General features: G+C 39.5%; 1 protein-coding gene and 1 long non-coding RNA gene across 2 annotated transcripts; one reads left to right on the top strand and one right to left on the bottom strand.

The window, feature by feature from the left end:
• Nucleotides 1-1,191: 1,191 nt before the first annotated feature.
• On the top strand, nt 1,192-3,299 carry LOC135493231 (uncharacterized). The gene is made up of 4 exons (XR_010448210.1): nt 1,192-1,287; nt 1,992-2,122; nt 2,344-2,473; nt 2,903-3,299. It is a non-coding gene; the product is annotated as an uncharacterized LOC135493231 (long non-coding RNA).
• On the bottom strand, nt 3,299-26,560 carry LOC135493230 (heat shock 70 kDa protein 4-like). Its single transcript, XM_064780354.1, has 16 exons — nt 26,434-26,560; nt 22,839-22,971; nt 19,421-19,619; nt 18,920-19,142; nt 18,521-18,654; nt 17,886-18,207; nt 17,194-17,449; nt 16,152-16,282; nt 14,318-14,457; nt 13,994-14,155; nt 13,398-13,556; nt 12,829-12,954; nt 8,303-8,410; nt 7,765-7,884; nt 7,396-7,557; nt 3,299-6,828 (listed from the first exon to the last, which is right to left on the bottom strand). Exons 2-16 carry the CDS (start codon nt 22,943-22,945, stop codon nt 6,643-6,645), a joined length of 2,535 nt encoding a protein of 844 aa, XP_064636424.1. The 5' UTR covers nt 22,946-22,971; nt 26,434-26,560; the 3' UTR covers nt 3,299-6,642.
• Nucleotides 26,561-26,705: the final 145 nt, after the last annotated feature.

Genomic DNA, 26,705 nt, shown 5'->3' with positions numbered 1-26,705 from the left:
GAGGAGACATGTAGTCACCACCAGTCCCTTTAGTACTGGAGGAGACATGTAGTCACCACCAGTCCCTCTAGTACTGGAGGAGACATGTAGTCACCACCAGTCCCTCTAGTACTGGAGGAGACATGTCACCAGATGGTTAGAGGTATGTTCTTGAAAGACACAATGCTATTCCCCACCCAAGTGAGGGAGAATCCCTACCCAAGAGTGCGATCACCTGTGACTTTCACTTTAATATTGAACAAGACATACAGATGGCCAGATGCAAGTTCTTTAGATCTCTACCCATACTTGGGTAGGGATGGGATCCCTGGCTGTACGAGATCAAGGAAATTAGCACCAATATCAAACTGACGGGCTTTTTTAAATTCCGGGACCAGGCGTAAGATCTGTCCTACTATAAGCCAGCGAATCGTGAAGAACCTTGAAGCCATCAACGCGCGAACTCCAGATTTTGCCCATCCTAAACCCCACATCCTGAGTAATCGCTCCTCCGACCCTACACTCAAATGTTCTGATTGGGGGCACTTGTTTTTACACTTTTTTTTCGGCCAATGCGGAGGAAATGTTAGAAATGTCTCCGGTGTTTGTTATACTCCGGACGCAGTGGACCGGCTTCGCACTGTCGCCCGGGCGGAGGACGATCAGGATGACGAAATGGACAGCATAGGAGTCTAGGCCGGAGACGTCTTGTTTCCTCAGGACTGTGTCTCTATTGTTGACTTATGGAAAAGAAACGGGCGGGTTCGGAGAGAATTCATCAAGAACGAGCGCCATTCGTAGCAAACACAGTCAAATTTTGAATGGACAAGGCTTAGGCCTGTCATGAAAGACAATAAAGACATCGTCACAACCAACTATTCTTCCCGCTATTCATTGATGAATGACGGTGAAAGACGCTTTCAATTTTTTACGGAATATCCTGAATTCGGAAAGGTGACAGCGAAAAATTACCAGGAAAAGAAATTTGATTTTAGGGTCCAAGTAATACACAGGATTTTTTTTAGGTAATTGCCGCCGAAAAATTGCTCCGCATGTTCGCCCCATCCGGTGCCGGGCCAAATGTCCAATTTACATGCACCCGCTGAAATTGTCACAGAGGTCGAGTGAGATAGGCTTGGCGACGATGATCACCATTGACGACGCTTGGAGAATGGATAATGACGTAATCACACGATCGTCTGACCCTCGTGGGGAATTCTCCTGCGCGGCGGCATTTATGTTTCGGAACTTCTCCGTTTAATTCTCTGATTTCACCTCTATTTCGTGCATAAAGACAACTTTTGGATTGTAAGTTCATAGATTAGGTATCTTAGCCCATCCATTTTCCGATTGTTTTGCGTTTCTTGCGTAAGCGGGGCAATGATAAAGGAATTTTGTGCGGTGTTCCAAAAATTTTGATGGCGGCGTTCCTGCCGCACGTGCGCCGTGATTTTTTTCTTAAAAAACCATACGATTCTGTGTTCCATGATACTCAGCAAAGTGTCGGAGCCAGGTGTCCTTGTTCTGTGTGTAATTCTGCATCTGGTAAACTGAATAACGTGGATATTTTTACCATTTTTGATGGTGAAAATCATGTTGAAACTGACCAGTCCAGTGCCATAACTGAATACAATGTTCGTCGCCCCATTATGTATGCACTGCGAATCACGTGCTTTGTGTGCATGAACAACATGCATTGACTGTGTGACAAACAGGGCCTAGCAGGCCGGAATGGGGAAAAAGAACAGATTCTAATTTCTAGCGGGTTGGGGATTGCAGACGCTACAGAAAGCGTTTTTTCTCTTCAGATTTGAGATAAAAAGCTGTGTTCTAACCCCGAGTTTTAGCATGTCTAGGCTACAGGTAGGCCAGGGAAATAGACAACCTGTAAAAATAAATTGCGACCATTTTGAAAAGACCCTGTTCACAGGCAAAGATATGTTTACCTTGGCATTAAAGTAAAAAATATACAAGCTTATTGACAATTCTAAATGCTTCAAGATCTTTTTCAGCCTGTTTCAAGATCAGGGGCGTGGCTGTCACCGACGTTGTCTAAGAGAGACCTGATGCTATATTACTGTTGAAAAAGACGAAGCTGTTTGATTTGGCATGGCTAAGTATTGACTGACAAACTGTCAAAAAGGTGTGACTTATTTCTTGCCTGTTGTCTGAGAAACAGTCATTGGACATGTGACAGTGACAGCTTAATTGCCAACACAGGAACAAAAATTTGGTGGCGGGCCAAGGACAACGCAAACTATTAGATTGCCAGAATTTGTAACACCTCAAGCTTTTCACTGCAAGGACATCTTGACTGCAGCCAAATTTTAGAAAATTTTGTAAATGAAAACTGGTCCTTTCCAGCTCCTCCATCTGATGGCACAGACCTCCAACAGGATTTCACTGATCAGCTGACTGCAGCAAAATCTGACTGAAGAAAATGATGAAGGAATCTACAATGTCGTTGCAAGGACAAGCAATCTCAGAATACAAGGTTGGTGTGCAGTGTGAATCTGTGCAGGATAGATGTACAGTAGCCTGCCTGCCGGATAACTTATCAGAAAGAAAGTATGTCCAGAATGACGAGAATAATAAGTCAAAAAGTTATAACAGATTTTAGTCATAACTCTGGTCAAGTGCTGTCCTGTTGTGTTCATTTGATAGAAAATTTTACATTCTAAATAGTTGTTTAGTCAGTAGTGCTGGCAAGTTCCTGGTGGATAAGGTTCCAGGGTGAACTGCAATCACTGTGATGTCCTTGTGCATTTTACAACCCCCTCTTAGTAAACCAGAGGCCTTTCATGGAGCCGTTTCTAAAAACCGTCTTTGTAGAACTATTGTCTTAATATTTTCAGCACCTCGAGCTGTTTCTAAAAACTCTTGTCTTTGTAGAAGTCATTAAAATCAAAAGAATTATTTTCAGCACCTCAACGGGAAAACCACTGGTAATTGAAGCTGGTAGATCGCCGTGACATCTCTCGTAAACAAGCTGGGTTATGGACAAGGATCACATCAACTAAGTTCAAATGTCTTGAACACGATAGGGCCCCTTCCATTCTGACTGGAAAAGACATCTATCATCTTTGGTTTGTACATGATCAAGGGTATCCACAGTTTCTTTGCTGGGAAAAATGGAAAGCAGTGGAATTCAACGATGGTGTGACAATATTTCCTGTCCTTGCCAAGGACCTAAATATTTGATGATATCATTCTGTCATATTACAATGTCCACAATCATTTTATTGTCATCTTTTTATGGCTGTTGTTAATTGAAAGTTTGTCAGCTGAGCTAAAAACAACAACAAATGAATAAACAGAGTTAGAAATTTTGAACATTTTTTATTTACTTATACTGTGATGATGAATAGGTCCGCTACATGAACTTATTCAGCATAACATCAACATACACAAAATTGGGAAAGTCATCCTTCCCAAACAATGACAGTGATTCGTGCAATGGGTGCATCGAAATAAAGTTTGAGTTAATGAAACATTAGTACACTTCAAGTTCCTCACAGAAAGCGAGGAGCAACCTGCCAGGAAGTAAATTAGCATTACTAGTACAATAATCATATGCATCGATGCATTAAACTATGCAGTAAATATTGAAGGTTTCATAACATAATGCACTGCCAACATTAGTGTATATTAAATTGAGGTGGAACGATTGGAACAATATTTTTTCAAATCGAAGCCATAATTTTACAATCTTTCTGTTTTGGTGCAATGGGGTTCTTTCTTTTTGGTTGTTGTGTGAGTGAAACAAGCACGTCAATCAAGGGCCAAAATAATCACAATCACTCTCGTCTGAATTTAAAGGCCTTTATACACCGATCTTTATTAGAACCACTGGAATACATCCATCATAAGCTACTTTTCAATATTTGTGCCTGGTATACATGCTTCCCGAAATTGGTGGCTTGCATTGGAACTAACTTTTCCCCCCTTGTCCGTCATCAAAGGCATTCAAGTGTGTTGGTCAACCATGACTATCTCCTTTGTCTCTCCACCATAAGGCCTACTTTCCCCTTATGACATCACTATTTCGGACACTCAGCGCCCTAGTTCTGGAAAGGTGTATAGACTTGAGTGTTACAAAGGGGGGCATACATCTTTTAGCCTGAAATACTCATTTCACATTCTTATAACAGATGAGACATTTTCTCTCAAGTTCCTCCATTCTAATTGGCTCCAAGGATGTATATTTCATCGAAACAAGGCCGAGACATGGAAATACGAAAGCACATAAAAAACACACATCATACGAATCAACAACACTAAATCCTAGTCCAAATTCCTAACTAAATCTGATGGAAATCAGCACAAGACCAAAAGATGAGAATTTGAACCAGACATCTCTACTATTACGTCCAATATACAGATGTTTATCACATGAACTGTTTTGTCAACGAAGGGATGTGTCCCCTAGAAACGGCCATTTTATATTTCACAACATTTTCAGCAGAGTCGGTCAAATCAGTGAGTCATTGGCGAGGTTTTGGTCGACAGCCTCTTGGAGTCTTGGCATTGATTAGAATCACATGGCATAAAATTGATGACAATTTCTAATTTTACCCCGTAATATCCTACCAACAGTCTCCCTTTAAAGGCCTACGCCATTCGTTGAATATTCACAATTTGTAATTGAATTTGAAAATTTCAAATTATGTAAATACATATAAATTTCAACGATACCCTTTTGTAGAAAGATAAAACTATTTGGACCAAGTTTCAGCAAATTGGTAAGCATGTAACCCAAAACATCAATTAATTTGTCTTTCCACTCAATTCAGCCGACGGTAGTGATCACAATGAAACTCTATCTTATTTCTATCGTTATCATCTCAGACACGAATGCTGGTGACAATATAGTGTACTGCAGAAACTCGAAAAAAATTCCACCAGAAGATTATTTACAATGTCACAAGTAAAGACTTCATGAACTTGTTAACCTCACTGTGGACGATGTCAGACACTTTGAGTAAGTTTTTGGCGATGTTCATTGCACCCCTCGGGAAGTGATGAAGTGCCCAGCACATCATGTAGCAAAATTATTCTATTCATCCGCGCTGGGGTGTAACCTCTCTTAACAAGCTACACTCACCCGGGGAACATTAGTTTGATCCAAGAAATATAGAGGGCTATAAACGCAAGAGACCCAGACCAAGTCACCTAACATCAACAAAATACATGATAGCCAGGTAGGGCCTATTTTCCATTACAACAGTTTGCAGTAACTGAGAAAGTTATTTACAAAAGACAAGTTGGAAACTATTTAATCAGCATACGAGCCCAGTGAAAAACACATTTACGTATATGTACATTACATTTAGTCTGAAATGAACACATTACTCTGGCCTTTGATTGGTTGGACATCGTGACATCCTGTATTTATAGCCTTTGGAGGCACACCGGTCCTAACATCTTGCTTCACTTTAGCAGTTAACCAACTGACACCTGTCAATCAATCAATCAATCAATCAATCAATCCAATCAATTAAAATCTATACCTTTAGACCAATCAGAATGATTTGCTATTCAGGAAGTACAATGTCATATACAAAATCTAAATGCAACTCCTGTTAATGTTGTGCAAAATAAATCCTAATGTTTGCCCGTAAAGCGGATTATTTGTAGCCTTGGCCTAGGTGCCACGATACATTCAACGGAGACATTCTAAATAGTAGCGAATCACCATTTACTAAACATTAACTTTTGCAATTCACAGAGAAGATAACTTATTCAAAATGCTTTCAAACCAATCAAGTTGACAAATAAGCTTGTCTACATACCCCTATTGGCTCAGCGTTACCCTGCAGATGAGGCAAAATGTTGAAGAAACCTTTTTTACAAGAAATGCACATGTCTGTGGATAGCAGATCCACAAACTGCTCTATTTTCAAGCAAAACTTTTACAATATACAGGTAATAAGCCCTGCAGTGAATCATACTTTATCAAGCGTCAACTTTGATAATTTTAATAATACTCAATTGTCATGTGCGTCGTTCTAACTGAATCATTCCTGACGATCGTGAGATCCTCACAACAGAGAGCGGACTCCGATAAAGTGGCGATTCTCAAAATGTCTAAACCTTCATTTTAAAAGTGCTTCAAGGCCTACCATTCGTGCTCATTGCTTTTTTCTGTGGATAAGGTAAACAGAAATAATCATTGCTATCATGCAGTTGCTATGCATGCAAGGTCACTGAAACCTGGCATTTACAGTATTTGTACAACAGTCCACACAAGGGAATTGATAAAAGTCACATTCAGTATGTATTTACACAATTGGAAATTTTCAAATTCAAGTTAAATATTCAAATAATTATTTCGATGAGCGGAGTTGGCCTTTAGGATTGTTTCAGCTCACAGAATCAAATCAAGCACAAGTGGCTGGAAAAGCCCTTGTGTGCTAGATTGTGGCCACCCTCGGTTCTCCAGAAGGTTTCTAGAAGGCTGGTAATAATGTTTGCGATTGTCAAGCGCTTTGAGACAGTAGATATTACAATGAAAAGCGCTTTGAGACAGTAGATATTACAATGAAAAGCGCTATATAACAACTCACTATTATTATTACCATCAGAGCAGGAATGAGAAACTTAGAATCGAACACACATGGCCAACCGAGACAGAATTAGAATTAAGTTAAGTTAAAGTCTTGATCAATCGACATCCATTTCCGGTTGCTTTTCCTCCGGCTTGGGGTCAGCGGCCTTCGTATCATTCTGCATGGGTTCCTCGGCTGTGGGCGCGGCGTCTTTTCCATTTTCCACCTTCTTTTCTTCCTTCGGCGGTTCCACTTTCGGCTTTGGTTTGTTGAGAATTGGATTGCAACGATTTTCTAATTCCTGGAAAACAGATAAAAAACATACTCTTTATTAAACAGTCAGAAGATGGGTCGCAAAAATTTTAAAAAGCCAATGTACAAATTCAGTGTGAAACAAAGTTCTAATGTGTCTGCCCTTTATCGGGATAAGTATCAGAAGTTGTGGACATGAGACAACATAACAAAACATGTGGTACTAAATGTTTTTAAAAATCTTCATTTAATTGACCTTTTTACCACCCTTTCTGAAGTGGACTGTTCCAATGAATAAGTGGATGAGTCCATACAGGGAAATGGGGTAGTAAAGGTTAAAAGCTTGACGAAAACATTTTGTAATTGACAATAGATTTGAAGGCAAGTTGTCTCATTTCCAACAGAATCCAACAGAACAATGTTGTACCTCTTTTCCATTAGCAGGCCGGACCAAGTCAAAGTTACACAAATTGAATGGCTATCAGGACAAGCTCGATATTACCGACCCCCATGAAATGCGTTGCACAGGGGTGGATACGGTCAAACCGGTATGGTATGGGTAAATAAACGAGATGCCACAGTCAGACATAAGGTACAAGTCATCGCGTGTACGAACCTTCTTAGTTTGTTGAACCTGCGACGTGAGTACGATTGGGTCTTCGTGCTTCTTTCTCGTACTCTGCTGGTTCAAATTCTTCTCGAACCAATCGCGTTTTTCCTTTAAACATTTCTCTACCTTCTCCATCTCGGCGGCTTCAATGTGGTCATATTTCTCATCCTGAAATCAGCGGAAAAATCAATATCGAGTTCAACAAGGAATACAGGAGCTCAATTGCAAAAGCCAGTCAATCCATTTTCAAGGTCCATTTTCAAGACAGGCGCTGCATAGAGCCATGGATCTACCCTGTGACGTCGTATTGTATAGATTAACCAGTCGAACGCCCAAAAAGAAGACCAAGAGCGATCAGAATATCTGAATCCCTACCTTTGCATGATAAGCATCAAGTGCTTTCTGGATCACCATAAGCGCTCGGCCGCATTCTTCAAATGCGTACTTCCTACCCTGTGACTCCACATAGCGATTCACAACAGGCGTGCCGTATTTCTGAAAGTAACAAATTCATTGCAACCAAACTTGTATCGAATACGAGGTTAAGGACAGATAGAATTGCCCCCTAGCATTATGCAAGCAACTTTTGTAAAAAGTTTCTCAGTACGGACAAATGGTATGTAGGAATAGGCCGACAGCTCGCCAAGGATTGAGAGGGACACAAGCTGAGAGTTAGAGCATGAGATTAACGTGGAGAGTTGCTCCTGTGCTCAGTGTTCTTTTGAAGTCATTCTTCGCAGAGTGCCCTGCATTTCTCTGGCTCTCCTCTAGTCCTGCGATATCCTTGACGCGATGGTAGCCAGATACTGGCGCTGTGTGCTCCGAAACTGGTCACTGGAGAGTTAACCGACTGAGCCATTGGCCACCTCTTGCCGGTTGTTGAAGTGGCTGTTGACAGCTTTAAAGTTCTTACCTTTAACCCGTCTAATTTATCCACATAGACCTGCTTCATTTGGTCACTTCCCTCGTCATATAACCATTCTTCAGCATTTGATAGCAGACTTGAGAACTTCTCAAGTTCCTAAAACGATAAATACAGATCCACATTAAAATGGCATCACTCATTATCATCATAGTAGGCCAGAGTTATATAGGGTTCATGTTGTCACTTGTCATAAGGAAACTGAATTAGACTTGAAAACACGACGTAGTGTAAAAAGTGACATCGTGAATCATATGTCGCCCGTTCTTTGGGCACAACTTCTTCGTTCTTCATAACTTGTGATATTGAATACTGGGACTTGGAAGGGTTAACATAAACTACAGAGGATTTAAAATCCATTGAAAAATCTTTCGGTATTGAAAATTGGGCTTGAAATAAGTACGACAGAACGAACAGAAGTTGTCAAGCCACTGAAAAACACATTGAGATTTTTTTCATAATTTCAAACTCTTTGGAATTCTGTCAATATTCCCTTTGCTTTCTTGGCATTTTTCACAACCAGTTGTTGGGCCTTATGAGTTGACGAACCTGTGCCACCTATAATCTTAAGCAAACAAAACTAATGGTCTAAATCATGCCGATATCATCTGAAGTGCACTTGTTGGCTCCGGTGACCGTTAATATCATCATATCTATGCAACGTCTGATGATTAGACGACATCAGGGATGATGATTTTTTGATTTTGAAAAACATTTCTGGGAATTTCATGACGCTTTTCTGCTCAACTTTGATAATCAATTTTTAAAGTTCAAATCATCCTGAGGTTGTATTCAGGGAAGCTTGATGCTTCACAGAATAACTGTCGATATATGATTACAACTGACGTTAAGGAAATTAAAACGAATATTTTGAAAATTTTCTAAAAATAGTATAATACTTCAAGGCATAAAACACACTCCCAGGGTTGTTGTCAAAATTGTTATCAAACACTTTATTAAAACGTTTGCGATAAGAATGAATGTGTCTGAAAAAAATGCCCGCTGATGCAACAACTATTGAGGTAGGATTTCATAACGAGAAAAAAAAATGGAATCTTGCCAAAAAAGTCAAGGAATTCCCTGCGAAATTTCCTTGTAAATCACAATGGAGTAATAATCATACAACGGTAAACGACTTGAAAAGATATCCATGTCTGTCGTTTGTGACTGAGTCATGTGACACCACTCGAGATTACAAAGCGTCCACTTCAATTCTTGCCGAAAACTGACAGTTCGTGCCATCGGCGAAGAAAAGCTGAATTCTTTCGTAAATTCCTGCACAAATATTCCCACAATCACCTTGTCATTTACTAAGTATGTTGAAGTAACATTATCTTATGTAACATTTTCCTACAGAGTAAATATTTACCAATTGCAACGTTGTGTAATTTGAGGTGAATTATGTTTGGATTTGGTATAAGTCTTCGTAAATTGTTTGGTTGTGATTTTCTAGTTTCACCTCTTGACCCCTGTCCAATTTTTTTTGAAGTCTTGTCCCAGAACATTTCTGAACCGAGGATTTTTTTAACTTGTCTGAAGCAACACCCAACAGATTCACAAGTACAACATTTCACTTCAGATTAGAAGTAAACAGTGACAATTTTCACCTAGAAGCAGAAGTTTAGAAAGCGGCAGATTTCACTTTTTTAGCCACAGAGCTTCAGTTTCCAAGGATGCACACACAACGTAGACATGATCCTGGGAGGAGTCGTTTTGCCCGAGGGAGGGACCTCGGTACCAGGGTCAATTTCCAAGATATTTTTTCAGCACTGGGGATTTTCAGTCAAGTTTGACCAAAAGATGGGTGGGGATTTGCCTGCCAGACCCTTTGCATGCACCTGTGATAGTTTTCACAGGGTAGTAGCCATTTTGAAGTAAGAATATGTTATTCTAACAGTAAAAGAAAAGACAAAAAAATAATATTTTTCAGAGTTGAAATAGAAATTTGACTTTCTAACCCTGTTAAACAAAAAGAGAATTTGCCAACACAGAATATCAGAGACATTCTATTCTGCAACCACTGAAAATTATAAGGCTAATTGAAAATTTTTTACTGAAGTAGTCGAAACTATGAAAATCAAATTCAGGGAACTGAGATTTCCTAACTTGATGACAATCAAGTTCAAACCTGTCCACAAACCTGTTTGCTCACCATCAAATCTGGGGATAAATATCACTATCACCTCCCGCAAACATGCCTTCTCTCCCCAAGATAACTTTGGTCAATTTGAAGAGCTTTATGGCTGTCGACAACCACTCATTACTACGACGCAACAAAAGAAATTAGTTATCAACAATGTCAAGAATTTATAAAGGTTTTAATAATTCTTGACAATATCTAACATTTCTAACTTAATGTTTCAGTGAGAAATCTAAAAGGGCAGGGCAGAATCAGAATACGGTGGGGTGCAGTGCCCAGATTTAGGTGCAACATATTCTTAGAAATAGCGAGGAATCAGTCGAGTCCAAATACAAACGACCACGCACATGAGATAAGACAACGAATGTTAAGATAAAGAAATCCCACGCGTTTTAGGTCACATGACATATATTTCTCAACCGCCACTGTAACTAGGCAAGTTCAAAAACGGTTGTTTTGACATTGTCAATATTTGTGACCGCTTGTGAGATACGTACGACGACAGAAAGTTCAAGGATGAAAAATACACGAAAAAACAACTGAAATATCAATAATTAGACCTTTGATAATGCTGATGAGAAGATAAACACCCAAATATCATGAAAAATACAACCTTGGGTGATATGAATAAAGACTAGCAAATGCTTTTACTTCAATTTTGTACAGAAAGGTGTGGTGTAAATGTACACGGAGTTTTAGATAAAAGCATTTGCTAGTCTTTATTCACATCACCCCTTGACTAATAACGCCACCAAGCACATCCAACGTTAACTCAATTTTTGGCCAATTATTAGAAAATGGGAACTTTTCTTGTGAAGTTTCATATTGATTAACAGGCAACTAACGTAAGCAAGAACAAATTAATCTCATAAAAGTTTGGCAGCGGGGGTTAAGAAAGAAGTAATTTTGAAAAAATGGCTTCAAAGTTTGGAATTTAACTGAAAATGCATTGAAATATTTGGACATTTTTTATCATAAAAGATTTACTATTGGCCTGAATGCTCTGGAATTTGAAGGATACATGAGTCATTTGTGGGCAATGCTGTGGTATGTGGATGTTGGATGTCGCGCATTAAATCACATTTTGCAATCAAACTCATCAAAATTGTTTCCCAGGGACTTGTTTTCATAGTACAAAATAAATCTCAGCAGAATTTCAAGGGTCCTTGAGTTTAACAAAAGTCAATTGGTTCTCCGCACTTGACATATTTTCTGTAGACACAGAAAGAGATAATACCCTGGGGCAATTTTACACATTTGAAATAATGTCTGTTTGCCGAGTCCTTCTCTTTTTTGATTTGTGTAAACGTTTGACAGATATCGATGCGATTTTGAGAATAACCGTTTTTTGATCGTTATCACTGTTTATATGTTTTCTAAGTGATTTGTTGTGAGCTGACATCATTTATTTCAATTTGATGATTTTTGTTTTAAAATTTGGATTTTTGCTGCAACGTGGATATTCTTTGCTTCATACACAATCCCAGACTAGAAAAGTTAGTAAACATATTATGCCCTCAGAAAAAGGGGTGCTCTATATCTCGTGAGGAATTGGTCGGGTTCACCATGACTCCGACTTGCATGCTCAGAAGTGAAGATTCTCACCAGGCCAGAGCCTACCCCACATTTGACATCACTAAGTCACTTAGAGTATCACCAGCTTGGATAGGATGCCGGTCTATCGCAGGGTAACTTCCTAAACAGAACTTAACTTCCCAGTAAAAACTGGTACTCAATAACAGTCCTGGGTGGAGCGTTGAAATGTAGGGTTAGGTGTCTTGCTCAAGGACACAGAGATGTAACAGATGTGATCCTCCCAAGAGTTAAACTCATAACCACCTGATTATGAGCCCGGGGTCTCTACCCAGTATCCCTAGAATTGCCATTGCAGAGGGGAGGCACACAATAAAAGTAATGGCCAACACAGTCGTTCTTATCTCATATGACCACATCATTTTAATCAAAGTTTTTCCACTTATTCCAGGGGTGTTATTTGAGAGGCCAGGTACATCATAAATGACTTCACGTTATCAATATGTTGGTCTATGTACGCTTGTCAATCTGGCTAACCAAATACAGCCAATGGGAGGAGAGGAGTTGAATCCAGGGTAGGACTGACCCTTGTGAAATTCAGTATAGGAAAAATATAATAAGCACCGACAACACCTAATGAACAGAGTTAAAGTTAAAAATAGGAAAACATGCAATGTCACTTTTAAAATCTCAAGGGATCTTCCAGAATTGTACAAAAGAGGGCACTGTTGACAAGAATATGTACTCCAGATTACACCCTAATGATATCACCAAAACTAACTTGGTACCCTGCATTCTCTCTGGGATACCCTGTAGAATGGAAATGACGGTAAACTGAACTTGCCTCTTCCGATATGAACTCTTCTAAGTCGGAGCAGAGCTTTTCTCGCATTTCGTAGATGTACTCTTCAACCGCATTCTTAGCGTGTGTTCGGTCCCTCTCGAGTTTGTCTTGTGCAATCATGTGATTCTGAAATCAAAAGAGAAGATGTTTAGCAAAATTGTCGAGATCTGCAGCCAAATTGTCGAGATCTGCAGCAAAATTGTCAAGATCGACAGCAGAATTTGTCGAGATCTGCAGCAAAATTGGCAAGATCTACAGCAGAATTGTCAAGATCTACAGCAGAAAGCAAAATTGGCGAGATCTGCAGCAGAATTGTCCAGATCTACAGCAGAATTGTCCAGATCTACAGCAGAATTGTCCAGATCTACAGCAGAATTGTCCAGATCTACAGCAGAATTGTCGAGATCTACAGCAAAATTTTCGAGATCCACAGCAACATTGCCGAGATCTACAGCAAAATCGCAGAGCCATCTCAAGGATCTATCAAAAGTTCGATACCCCATCTATCATTCCTAAACATTGATCACAAGGATTGCAAAAACCACGACAAGGACTGAGCTTCCACTTACTTCTTTTTCCACACACAGGTTGATTTGTTCTTTGGTCAAGGCGGGCACCCGTGGCTCGACTGGTAAATCTATCATTTTCACTTTGTTCTTCTTCTTTGTTTCTTTCTCCTCCTTCTTAGGCGTGGTACTGTTATTGTCACCACTGGCATCTTCCTTGGTCTGCAGAGATTCAGAAATAGCATGATATTTTTTAATCGAATTTTCCCCAATTGGAACCAATCATGACATAACTGGTACCATCAGAAAGTGCTTATCGTGTGCTTTCCAATGAATGGTCATGTCGATATGTTTACATGTGGTACCTCATTGAGAGTTTTCCAGCAAATGCTCCCTTCAAAAAGTTTTATACAAATGGTTCCATCAGAAAGTGCAGATCAATTGCTCTCCAATGAATGGTCATGTCGATATGTTTACATGTGGAACCATAAGAAAGTGCTCATCAAGTGCTATTCAATTAACATTCAAGTCAAAAGGTAAACAAATGGTACCATCAAATGGAACCATTTTTCTGGCGGATTATGAAATTTCCTCAGTATTTCCAATCGAAAATTAATTTTTTTCAGCAAAAGTTTGTGCGTTTTTAGTAGCAGACCCACCTCTTCCTTCTCAGCATCTTTTTCTGCTGTCTGCTGGTCCTGGTCCATCGGAGCCTCCTTCTCCCCCTCTGGTTTCGCCTCCCCATTGTTGACCTTAGCCTCCTCTTCCTTCTTCTCGGCAGTCGGCGAGACATCGTCCGTCTCCATTGGCTCTGCTGCGACCTGGTCATGAAATGGTACAGTCATCTGTTATAAGATACTACTAGGAGCGGTGACCATAAATCAGGACAACATCGGTCAGTGAAGGGTGTCCTTAATGGAGAAGTTCTACCATAGTACGATATCATATTCGCCAAATACACAAACTCTTTTCGACGTATTTACCTCATTTTCCTGTTCAGCCTTTTCAACCATCGAAGCAGACGCCACATTGAAGATGCCATGAATGTTCACACGCAGTTTCACCTTGACCTTTGCACTCTCACCATCCTTTTGCGGCGTGACTTTGTTTACAACAAAACTTCCTGAAATCGGAAAGAGAAATGCCATGAAACCGAATTATCAGTTTTATCAAAATTGAAAAAGACACGGAAGAGGAAATTTTCAAAACAGATTTATTTTAACTTCATAACTGAATTTTTTGCACTTGGAATTGGTGAGATTAAAGGTCTCAAAAGTAATAAAGCTCATTACTAGTATGCAAATTCAAGTTCAACAGATTGATTTTTTAACCCAAGGCTATCCCTCCAATTTGAATATTGCCACTAACAACTAACAGACCCTTAGAAAGATTTCGTTTTTGTCAGTCTTACAAATCTTTGCACTGGTATTTGTTAGGTCACGGTAAAAACAACTGGACCCTAGATATACTCCACCCCAAGGTATAAATACTGGTATTTACTTTGACGAGGTTAAAACTGTCCTCAGTTGACAGGTCAGTGCTGTACCAATGATGACAGGTCAAGATGCTGCAGTGCACTAAACATCATCTTTATTTTATTCCGTTTGTTGACATTTCATTCATCTATCGTCTGCCCAAGGGCAGGGTGAAAATAATAATAACAAATCCATTGTTGTCTCTTGTGTTATTATTACAAATGGGATTCTGCCTAATATGTTATTTCAATTAAAATACCAATGAGATTGTGAATCTTGACGATGCAGTTTCGTTAAAAGTTGTTGACCTAAATTTATGCTCCAACTAACGGTTGCTTCAGCACTCAGTGATCTTTTTCTTATTTTTTCTAATAAATGATGTTTATTTTGCTAATACTTATAAACTGTTTACTATGCTCAATGAAACTATTTAGATTAGAGATGAAGAAATTGCTGATAACTTGAAAACTTCTCCATTTCAAATTCATCCGTTTTTCTGCCCACAGGCTATCTTTACAATTTGAAAAAAACTCTAATTTCACTCATCTAAGACTGATTCTGAATATTCGATTCAAGCCAAATACCATGCCGACGCGGAAATGGCATTCGTTCCTTGCGACTCAAAGTTGTCAAGTTATATCATGACGTCATGTTCGCCTTGAGCTTTGTTTCCAATTCGTAGTATAAATTGATCAACTGGTCTTAGAGCAGTGACAGTAGAGTACTTGCTTTGGTGAGCAGAGCGTGTACATTTGACACAGAGCTAGACCCAAGTTTCTCAAATAACTGCCTTCTCATTTTCGTACAATAGATGGGTACAGCATCACCCATCTTTCGTACTTATCTTTGGGTCCAGGCGCGGATGTTATTAGTCAAATAGTAAGCTAGACTCACCAATCTTTGGGTCCAGGCGCGGATGTTATTAGTCAAATAGTAAGCTAGACTCACCAATCTTTGGGTCCAAGCGCGGATGTTATTAGTCAAATAGTAAGCTAACCAGCTAGACTCACCAATCTTTGGGTCCAAGCGCGGATGTTATTAGTCAAATAGTAAGCTAGACTCACCAATCTTTGGGTCCAAGCGCGGATGTTATTAGTCAAATAGTAAGCTAACCAGCTAGACTCACCAATCTTTGGGTCCAAGCGCGGATGTTATTAGTCAAATAGTAAGCTAGACTCACCAATCTTTGGGTCCAAGCGCGGATGTTATTAGTCAAATAGTAAGCTAGACTCACCAATCTTTGGGTCCAAGCGCGGATGTTATTAGTCAAATAGTAAGCTAGACTCACCAATCTTTGGGTCCAAGCGCGGATGTTATTAGTCAAATAGTAAGCTAGACTCACCAATCTTTGGGTCAAAGTGTGGAATGTTATCAGTTGAATAGTAAGCAAACAACTCAAATGGCTCTTTCCTGTAGAAAGTTAACATCTTGGAGAACGGGATCGCGTGGAACTTTGGGAACACTTCAAGATTGCTGAAAAGTCAAAACATGACATATGAAGACCTCAATCTCGAATGCAAAATATTAAAGGATCAGCGGTATAATAAGAGCGTCAAGCAAACACCGTGAATGTATTTTGTTTGACTTTGGGACAAACTCCATCACTGATCTTCCATGTCCTTTGGCAAGACACTTCACATAGCACTTGCTCCTCTCGACCCAGGTGCATAACTAGTATCAAGAATTGATTGCTAGTACCAGTAAAAGGTGCTATAGATTCATGCACTTGATTGGGAACAACGTTTACATGACGTAGTGTTGGCCGTCGTCACGTCACCATGCATTTTACATTACTGTAACGTGACGAGACGCGACGTTTTCGTAAACGTTGGCCCCAATCAAGTGCATGGATCTTTAGTGAGCTGATATTTTTGCAAATTGAACTGCAGTAATCCTGGTGGTAACTGAAGGAATCATTTTGCAAGTTGTTCCCCTGGTTAGGCCACATGTTTTTTATTTCTTGGTTTACGGGAAGAGCTTTTAAAAATGTATGGTCGGGTGGTCGAAATAAAATAAAAAATAAAAATAACCCAAATAGCTATGTATGATCGGAAGAAATAAAATTAACCAAATACTGCTGGAATCAAAGTTCCCTTTTTTTCAGAACAAGGCGCAATGTCTTAGTCGGGGCTATTTCCCTCATCTAGATGGCTGATAAGTTGTGAAAGTGCACAAACATTGGTTATCACACTGCTCTATACAGTGGATTTTATTTTATTTCTCATCATTTTATCTAATTATGATGGGTCGGGCGGAAAACAAAATAAAAAATCAATGATTTTCAGATATTATTTTTTTTCCAAAATCCCTAAAAAGCAAGTCGGTCGGTCCCGTAGACCAAGAAATAAAAAACACGTGGCCTTAACAATGACATTCCTACTTACTCCTCGCCTTCTAGTGCATTCGACCACTTTAACAAGACAGGATATGGCTGGCAGTCTGTGATATTGAAGTCACGCACACGGAACGTCGGTGACAAAATGGCACACTGGAGGGCGCAACCCCGAGCAACCGCTTCATCAGCATTTAGCGTCGTCGATGCCTCTTTGCCAAACACCGAAAAGACGATATTTTTGATGGCGGGAATTCGAGTGGCACCGCCAATGATCTCGACTGACTCGATATCTTCTAGAGTCACTCCTGAAAGTGACAAATGAAAGAGATACAGGATCCGATGAAAAAATTGCGAAAATCAGGAAAGAGAAAACTCTCATCTCGGATCTTTACCATAAACATTGCCACTTGGAGCGAGAGTGTTCAATCAAATTCATCGGCTTTCACTTCAGACACTACCAATATCCTGAACCAAAAATAGTTTTGACTACACTTTATGATGGCAATGTTATCACTGTATAAGCAGTGCTTTCCATTTCTTTGGGCATCCTTCAGAAAAAAGTCATGCTTCATTCAAAAGTGATTATCATTTTTCTTTTCACTTTCACGAAACGTCTTACAACGAATGACACGACGTCGCCATCAACCTTATTGCCGAATTGCCATCAATCCGAAAGTGGAGGGGGTGGGGTGGCAGATATGCTAGACGCTGCATCACGATCAAGAAAACGACGCGACTTACCCGAATCTTTCAACACAGATTGCAACGTCGCTTCAACCCGGGCCAACAAAGGCGCGGCAAGTTCATCGAATCTTTTCCGATTCATTCTTGCTGTCACGTCCTTATCCTCCATGAAACACTCAATGTTCATCGGAATATCGGTAGAATTTGCACTCATCAGTTTTTTTAGTTTTTCGCTCTCTGTACGCAGACGCAGTGTCGGCCTCGGTTTCGTTTTTGCATCGACTTTATATTTTGATTTGAATTCCTCGGCCATTGCTTCGAATATAACATCATCGAAGTTACGTCCGCCGAGATTTGGATCTGAGGCCATTGCTTTCATCTGTAATGAAAGAAAGTTCAAAATCATGACGAAATCGTTTTTGATTGGGAAACCAAAAGAAATTTCAAAATCCACGAAAAAAAATTTTTTTCTGAGAAATTTAATTTTTTTAAGGGGAAAATTTTAGCTGATATTTTTGAGAAATTTGATCTGAGTTTTTAAAAAAAATTTTCCTGAATCCCGAAAAAAAATTCAATTCACGACTCTAAATTTTTTAACTTTTCAAATTTCAACTCGCTTCTTAACCTACCAACATGAAATTAGCTCAAGAATGTTTATTCTTTAATCACAACTCACGACTAATTCTACGAACCTGAAGTTTTCCTTTGTTAAATGCACAGATTGACACCTGTAGACTTGAGTGTCCCATATCGACAAAGACAACCACCCTGGGTTTCTCCTCCATTGCGGGGTGGTCTTGCTTGTATATGCCATAACTCAGAGCAGCTGAAGATTAAAAGCAAATTTAAAAGAACTGCATACAACAGGGTTCAATAGGGGCAACAAAAACTAGTTATACTTCTGTGTTGAGATATTCTACTCAGGAGCGACTGTGTTCTAGTGTCGTGGACTCTCGCTAGAGGTCGCTGGTTCAATCCGTATAAAGTCCCCATCAGACTCTTGGCAGGCCTGTCTAACTTGCCTTACTCAACCCAGGTGTATATAAACCCGTCCGTCCAAACAATTGAATGAACTGAGCAAGACTACAAACCTGCTGTCGTTTCGTTCATCAGTCTCACACAATTCAAACCGGCCACCTGCGTCGCTTCCATCATCGCACGTCTCTCCCGGTCCGTGTAGTAACTCGGGACAGCGATGACACAGTCCACCACTTTGGTCTTGAGAGCGACCTCGGCAGTCTCCTTTAGTTTGGTCAACATGGTGGTCATCACTTGTTCAGGGGTGAGAAGCTGACTCTCCCCGAGGTACTGAACCTAAAAATAGATAGACATCATTCTATCGGGGACAAGAAGAGCTCAAGACACCTAATTCTTCTCAAGAGACTTCTCTCCACCAAGGAGTAAATGGGTACCAGGCTCATCTAGGAAGTTTACCTGCGATAGACCAGCATCCTATCCAGGGGAGTAATACTCCAAGTCGCCGAATGCTATGGAAACCGATAATAAGCTCTGGATGAATAGCCAATTTACACTATTTGACCTCTGTGACCTTGAAAAATAGGTCAAATCACAGATTTTTCAAACTGACCAACCTTTATGCCTGTCCCACCATCCGGCCGCTTCACGACGTCATAAAATGACCTCGTCTTCTCCTCTTGTACGATGGGGTCGTCAAATGATCGTCCAATGAAACGCTTGAACCCTGTGATGGTATTTTTGACATTTGACGGCTGGGCGTTTTTGGCGTTGACACCCATGAGGCGCTGTCGTTCACCATAAGCTACATACGTCCTGAAAAATAGGATATAAAACTTGTGAAAATATTGGAAGCAACTTTAAGTTTCACTCAAACGGAAAGATTTAGAAGAGCAATGATATGTGTCTGTCTGCAAAACAATATCATTACTTATTTCTCTCCGCCCTGAAATGAAAAATAAGATGGTAGTAGGAAGGTCTCCTTTATTGGGGACTTGGAGTAAGGTGCCACGCAACCCCAGGCACACTATCCCCGTTACACAAATCTAAGAATAACCACTGGCCCGGTTACTACATTCATTAATTTCAAATTCATGACACCACTTCAATCGTCATTCATGATACTTGAGTTACGTCATCTGGTCATCGGTGACCATCCAGAAGGCCCCCTGGTGCTGGGTAACAACACTTGGGACGTCGGTCTCGAGACCACAATGTGGTTATATTTGCGGCCCTTAAGGACGGCCTAAGGGTGGTGCGCTATGGACAATGAGTCTCTGTGGGTGTGGAGGTGAGTTATGAGAAATGGCTCAGGTGACTGACTGTCGACCATTACGAGTCAGTGACCAGTTTCCTACACCATAAACAAGACAAAGGGTGATATGACTAGAGAAAATGTTTTTACTTCAGTTTTCATATGGGTGCAGGGAGCTTTTGATCTTGGGGGCAAAAAACTCTCTGAAGGGGCAATGTGACACTTCTAGACATTTTTTGTATAAATTTTACTATTCTTTCTTCATATCTCCAACTATCTTTTGAGACTCACTCAGTCCTGGACATGCCCAGCTTTACAAGTTTAAGCTTGAGAGAATACTAGGTATTGGTTGTACCCATCATTTCAAGTTTAGTTCCTGCTAGAGAAAATACTAGGTACTGGGGCTACTCGGGATATGCTAGAGAGAATACCGGGTATTGGGGCTTCTCCTTCACGATGAGCAGAGCCCGAGTGAGCATCCTTGTTATAAACTAAATAGCATGTATAAATGAGCAAATTAGGATACATTAATTAGGCTACTAATTACAAAATAATGAGATCAAAGGGTAGCAGGAAACCGAGTTAAATTCAATCACACATCCCCTTGCAATTTTTTCATCAAGCTGTCCCCCTTAACAATCATCACCATTTCAACCAATAAACAGTGCAAAGCCAGGGCCAAGGGCTGTGCTTGATTAGCACATACTCTGGCCACTCCCGATCTTTGGATTTTTAAACTTATAATAATTAATCAAATATCAATTAACAAGAAAAGCTAATCCAAATTTAGAACAGGCGCACGAGAGAATAAATGGTTTTCCAATTAACTCATTCTCATTCTTTTTATTCATCCATTGGGGGCCTAATTACACATCTTCTAAACAATTGCCCGAAAACCACACCCTCAAATTTGTTGATGTATGTAGCAGGGCTGTTACAAAAACCATTTCCTGCTATTATACCCTGCTTTGAACCATGGTGTCAAAATATTGCCACATTTTCAGAAATTAATGAACTTTTTATTAAACATCCATGCATTGATGATAGCGTGGTTGAGACCACCAACAGAAAGAGGGCGAATTTTGTGTACATTTCTATCTGTATACGTATAATAATAATGATAATAATAATTAATTCTATTTAAGTGCTACAAAAAAATTATTAAATTATTAAAAAGGATCCAAGTATAAGGATCCATGATTTCAACATCCCTATCATATCTACCGCACCAAAACCTATAGAGCCCATCAAGTTATAGTCAGATTCTCTGAAAAGAAGCCCCAAATACATCACTGTTGCCTAGTGCCACCTACCAAGGGCCCAAGGAACCGCTACCCACTGATTATGCTGCCCTCTTTATTGTAATTGAGGAACCTCAACTAATCAGGAAACAATAACACCAGAGCAATGTTTTTTCAAGAACAGTTAATGTTAGATACAAACTGTTAATAACAAATCGCAAGTACTTTGATCAGAATGAGAACTACATTATGTAATTAGCACCAACAATTTTTTAACTGATTGCGTGAATTAATGTTTGCAATCAGTTAGTTTAATGAGATTAAAGAATTTTAATCAACAATGAATTCCAAATCACTATTTCCTCTTTCATCATGTTAGTTTATAAACGGTTTATATTTTTGTAGCAATTTGATATTTTAACATTATCACTCACTTGTGCAAACTTCACATAAGACACATTTATCTTTTTTCACACCATTAACAATACCAGTACATAAACAAGATTAGGTTAATCTTTACATTTTGTCAAAAGGGTGATTTCTTGTCAATGCGCCCAGCCCCTCTGTTGGAATGAAGGCCTCTATTTTGTTCCTTGACCTGATTAAGGCAAATTAGGATGTCACAGGATAACAGTGGATTTTCACTTTAATTCTGCAAGAGTATCAGTTACCAAATTTCTTGATTACCAGTTGCCCTTTGGGAGTCTCCATCATAGCATTGGCTCTTTCAGGCATTATGCTGGTTTCCTCCTACATACACATAATGTGACATTATTTATGTTGGAGCTAATGATATCAAAGCTGCTTGCTGGTCTAAACCTTTCTAAAAATGTTTATTTCACCTTGCAAAATCAATATCCAACACAACACAAATACACCAAAAATTGACACTGTAAGGTGCTGCCACCTAACAAGGGCCCAAAGAACTAATACACTGTGCCTGTACACTGCTGACACCTATTTTGTAATCAAGAAACTTCCTAATTACTCAATACTCCTGTGTATTGCTTACCCAATTACAGTTAGCCCCAAACTGTGCACAACAGTTCAAACTCCACTTTGATCAGAAAAGCAATTTCATTCTAATTACTCCTAATTACCTAATCAATTAGTTAAAAAGATTAAAGGATTTTAATCAACAACTCCTCATAATTTCCACTTTACTTATCATGTTTATTACTGAACAGTTTAACATAGTGTGTATTTTCATAGCAATTTATCATTTTTCATCAACTATTTTTGACTTGTGATAATCACCTAAACCTGCGATCCAACACTTTTGAATTGGAATCGAATTCATTCACAACTCTTCCTCATTTCCACTTTCTTAACATTGATGTTATTGCAATTTTTAAAACACAGCTCGCAAATATGAACTTGGGTCCACCCAAGTAAGAAAACAAGTGATTATCTCAGCAAATTTGAATCAATACTTTGGGGTAATTAGAATACAATGTCAATATTTCAATTTCAAAACCCGCCACATGGGATAATTCTCACCCACAGACTTAGGGTCAAGTGATAATGTGTCATACTCACGGTGTTAACCTGTCACTGTATTCATTAGCGATTGTCTCGATGCCACCAGCTCGTGCCACAGCTATGTAGCATGACTGGTAACCGATGTCGAAGCCGACTACAGACATTTTGTTTTGTCAGTATAGTAACGTTTCTGGAAAGAGAAAGTGAAAATGGGTTAGAGAATATTCAAGTGGCAATGAATCTAACCATGATTTATGGATGCTTTGACCCAGACTGGAAAAAATATAACTAGACATCAGAGCCATGCGTCAGTTAAATCGGCCCATGGTCAAAATGACCCCTAGTCAAAACTTTTTTAAAAAAAACACTTCTGAGATTTGACTTTGAAGTTCACATTCCTGATCTTAATCACAGTATTGTTTCAGAGATATAACCACACACAATTCTTTCCTTCAATCTCTACCAGAAAATGGCTTTGTAAGAGATTTCTAGTTTTAAGGACAAAACCACAAAACATTTGTAATGGATGCAGACAAGTTGATGAATCAAAAAATAATAATTTTTTTTTAAGACAACCAAAGATATATTGCTGCCTCGAAAAATAAAATTGCCAACATTTTTATTATAAAAAAAAGGTTTTTTCTTTGTTTTCATGATATTAGACACTTTCATAACATTAAACGAGTGGAAAATTATAGCAACGTAGGTCATTCCTTTCATCAACCAATGAACCATGATATTTTAAACCCCCCAAAATGGTAATTTTTTAACTGCTTTTATTGTGTCACCCCGCCCATTCAACCCCCACCACTCCCCGCTCAAAGCAAATCCTAATTCTCACCAAAAGACAAAAGAGTTAATTCAACCTCATTTGTTTTCAAATTAATTCTCATTGGAGTAAATCATAATCTAATATCCGCTAATTGAGATTAAAAAAAAAACATTCAGCTTCCCCAGTTACCAATTCACACCCAATTTCGCCCAACCCAGAGGTATATTTCTGCAGCAGGGGTCCAATGACCCAACACAGATGTCGGTCACACCCTGTTGGGGAAGAGCAGCAGGGAAGAGCAACACTGGGGCCAAATCGAACAACCAAACACTGCAATTCAATTAAGGAGACTGGGGACAGATATTATTTGGAAGACGGCCTAAATCCTTCGGGTCTAAAAAGAGAAAAAACCAGCCAATGATAGCTTGCGGATGCTAGACTGGGTTGGGGGTCATACAGAACGGGCTAGGGATAGATATTTCGAAGACAGCCTATATTCTTTGGGTCGAAAAAAGAGAAATGACAAACCAATGATGGCTTGGGATGCTGGCCTGGGTGAGGGGGCATACAGAATGGGCTAGCCATAGATATTATCGAAAATAAACAAGGCTTGCTCATATCTTTTTGATATTGGTAGAGTTGTAGGCCCTATTTCTTTGAGTCAACCAACAGATCATAGCTGGGTATAGCTTGGTGAAACAAGACAGGTAGAGGGGCTAGCAGATACTATTCTGGGAGAGTGGTAGGCCTATTTCTTAAGGTCTTTAAGAAAACTAACAACCCTATGATCTAAATGGGCAGAGCTTGGGACAACCAGACAGGTTGAGGGGGCTCACAGAATAGATATGGGGAGACACTGGGTCCAAATAAGACAAATGGAAAGGCTCGATATAACTGGAGAAGACTGGGGCTCGGTGTAGGGACAGCCAAGGACAAAAGGTCCATCTAGTGTGAGGTGAAATATGTCATGTATGTTAGAGAGCCAAGTTATTCCCATCATATAGTTCTGATCTTTCTTGGTGTATTCATGCTGAATCTGCATGGAACATCTTTTTTACCAATTCAGAAAGCTACCACAAATACCAAATCGGTTTTGGAAATGCATATTTTACCCAAATTAATACTAGAATCAGTTAAGGAATGGGTGGGGTGAGGATTATTTAATGAATCCATGCTGTTCCCTCAAGTAAAAATCTTTAATTCCAATCAAAAAATTAAGAAGTGCAAATCCAAATCCAATTTCAGCAAAGTGAGATGGCTAATAACACAATAAATCATCCAGTTATTAATTCACACCTAATCAAACCCAACCCTAAGGTATTCTCTCTACAGTAGGGGTCCAATTACCCCATTTTCTTAAACGCAGATGTTGCCCACAACAATGTACACCCTACTGCATGATAGCAGCAGGGGAGTTGTGACACTTGGGACAAATTAGGCTTGGAAAGTGATCAGGACTAAAGTGAGGATACTGCAGTTCTAATGTTTTGATGAGTACTGATTGGACTGTTATCTATTTTTGGGGAAAGAAGGCTTTTACAACTAACTGTTGTTTCATAGCTTGGGGATAGCAGCCAAGATATGGAGACGAAAGTCTGACTCAGATCTGAAACTGTACTTGATTGGGGAGGCTGTGGGCCTAACATATTGATGAATACTGATTAGCCTGTTATCGTTTGGGGTAAATATATCTGTAGGTAACTGGTATTTCATAGCTTGGGGACAGCACCCAAGAAATGGAGACGAACGTCTGGCTCAGACAAGAAACTGAACTTGATTGGGGAGGCTGTGGGCCTAACATATTGATGAAGACTGATTGGCCTGTTATCGTTTTTAATATGTAACATGTTTCATAGCTGAGGGTGTTTCATAGGGCAGGACAGGACACATAAAGGTAGAGAAGTAGAGAAATACTCTTCAAAGTAAAATGCAAGATATATCAAAGCTACCAGTAATGCACAATATGCGCCATGTTGTAAATGACAAGTTTCTTGCAGTTTCTACAAAATGAATTCTAGGATCTTCAACACACACACCAATGCCTGTTGATTCAGTTTGTTCCATTGCCAAGCAGAGCCCCCTGTCCTGTTAAGTTTTAAAAGTAAAACTGCAACACTCATCGAGAAAACTATCCCAAGCAACTGTCATATCTGAGCTTACTTTTAAGATAGAATAAAACTCCAATGAAAACAGATCAAGGAGTAACCACCAAGCCTAGATCCATGGCATCCAATTTCTGATAGGAATAAGATGACATGTTTTTCTTAGTGTCCGAGTCTCATGATAACACTGGTTAGAATATACTTCAATTTAATTTTAAAATCACATGTCACAAGCTCTGGAGTGGAGTACCGGACACTTTGCCTGCCTATCAGTCAATGGCAATGCTAATGAGACAGGACTAACATGTCTTTTCTCATACTGTACTATTGGACGACAGCCTACTTTTTATACATAACGTAGGCCCTACACAAAAACTTTGTTTGCAATGAACATTTCTCTGCGAATGATTTAATATACCAAGTAGGTCTCGCGCAGGCCCCAAGTAAGTCGACATCCAGTCACAAGTGTCTTGCATGGCAATTGGCATGGTAATCGAAAACAGCACCAACATCGAACACCAGGATAGGGCCTAGGCCTCTTTTTGATTGAAAGCAATGGCTGCAATAAGAAATAGTTACAACTTCGGCGAATTGCATGCATTTGCAATGCTTCGCAGTACCCTGGTACACAAGTCACAAGCCATGCAAGCAATACATCATGAAAAAGCAGTGCATTTCCAATGCATTCAGTGCATTTTCATTGTCAACCCGGCGTTTTGGGAATGAATTATTCAGTCAATTTATTGCTACTAACCCCAAAAATCCAACAAATTCTTACCTGCCTTTTCAACAAGAAGTGTATAAACTAACGACTGAATAAGGGGAGTGTGTATTTATTTATTGTTATTTGGGGTTATCTGGAAGTTTCTTGGGGGCGAATTTTCTAGAAATTGCACAAAATCATGCACGAGGGGTCGCTACTTCCGCTGCCGCTAGTATCGGACTGACGAAAACGCAGGTCCGGCGTGATAGTACTTAAAGATTCAAGGCTCTTTTTGATATAAAAATAGCAAAAATATCGTTGTATTAAATCATCTTGCTTGCAATTTT

Source organism: Lineus longissimus, chromosome 9 (assembly GCF_910592395.1).
Source record: "Lineus longissimus chromosome 9, tnLinLong1.2, whole genome shotgun sequence".
Lineage (NCBI taxonomy): Eukaryota > Metazoa > Nemertea > Pilidiophora > Heteronemertea > Lineidae > Lineus > Lineus longissimus.
The sequence above is the reverse complement of the archived record's forward strand: the minus strand, read 5'-3'. Positions and strand labels throughout refer to the sequence as shown.

Coding starts and splice junctions, on each gene's coding strand:
- LOC135493230 (XM_064780354.1), bottom strand. CDS start 22,945: ATGTCTGTAGTCGGCTTCGACATCGGTTACCAGTCATGCTACATAGCT. Junction 19,143..19,420: donor ATGGTGGGACAGGCATAAAG/GTTGGTCAGTTT, acceptor ATCTATTTTTAG/GTTCAGTACCTCGGGGAGAG. Junction 16,283..17,193: donor AATGCACTAGAAGGCGAGGA/GTAAGTAGGAAT, acceptor TTGACTTTTCAG/CAATCTTGAAGTGTTCCCAA.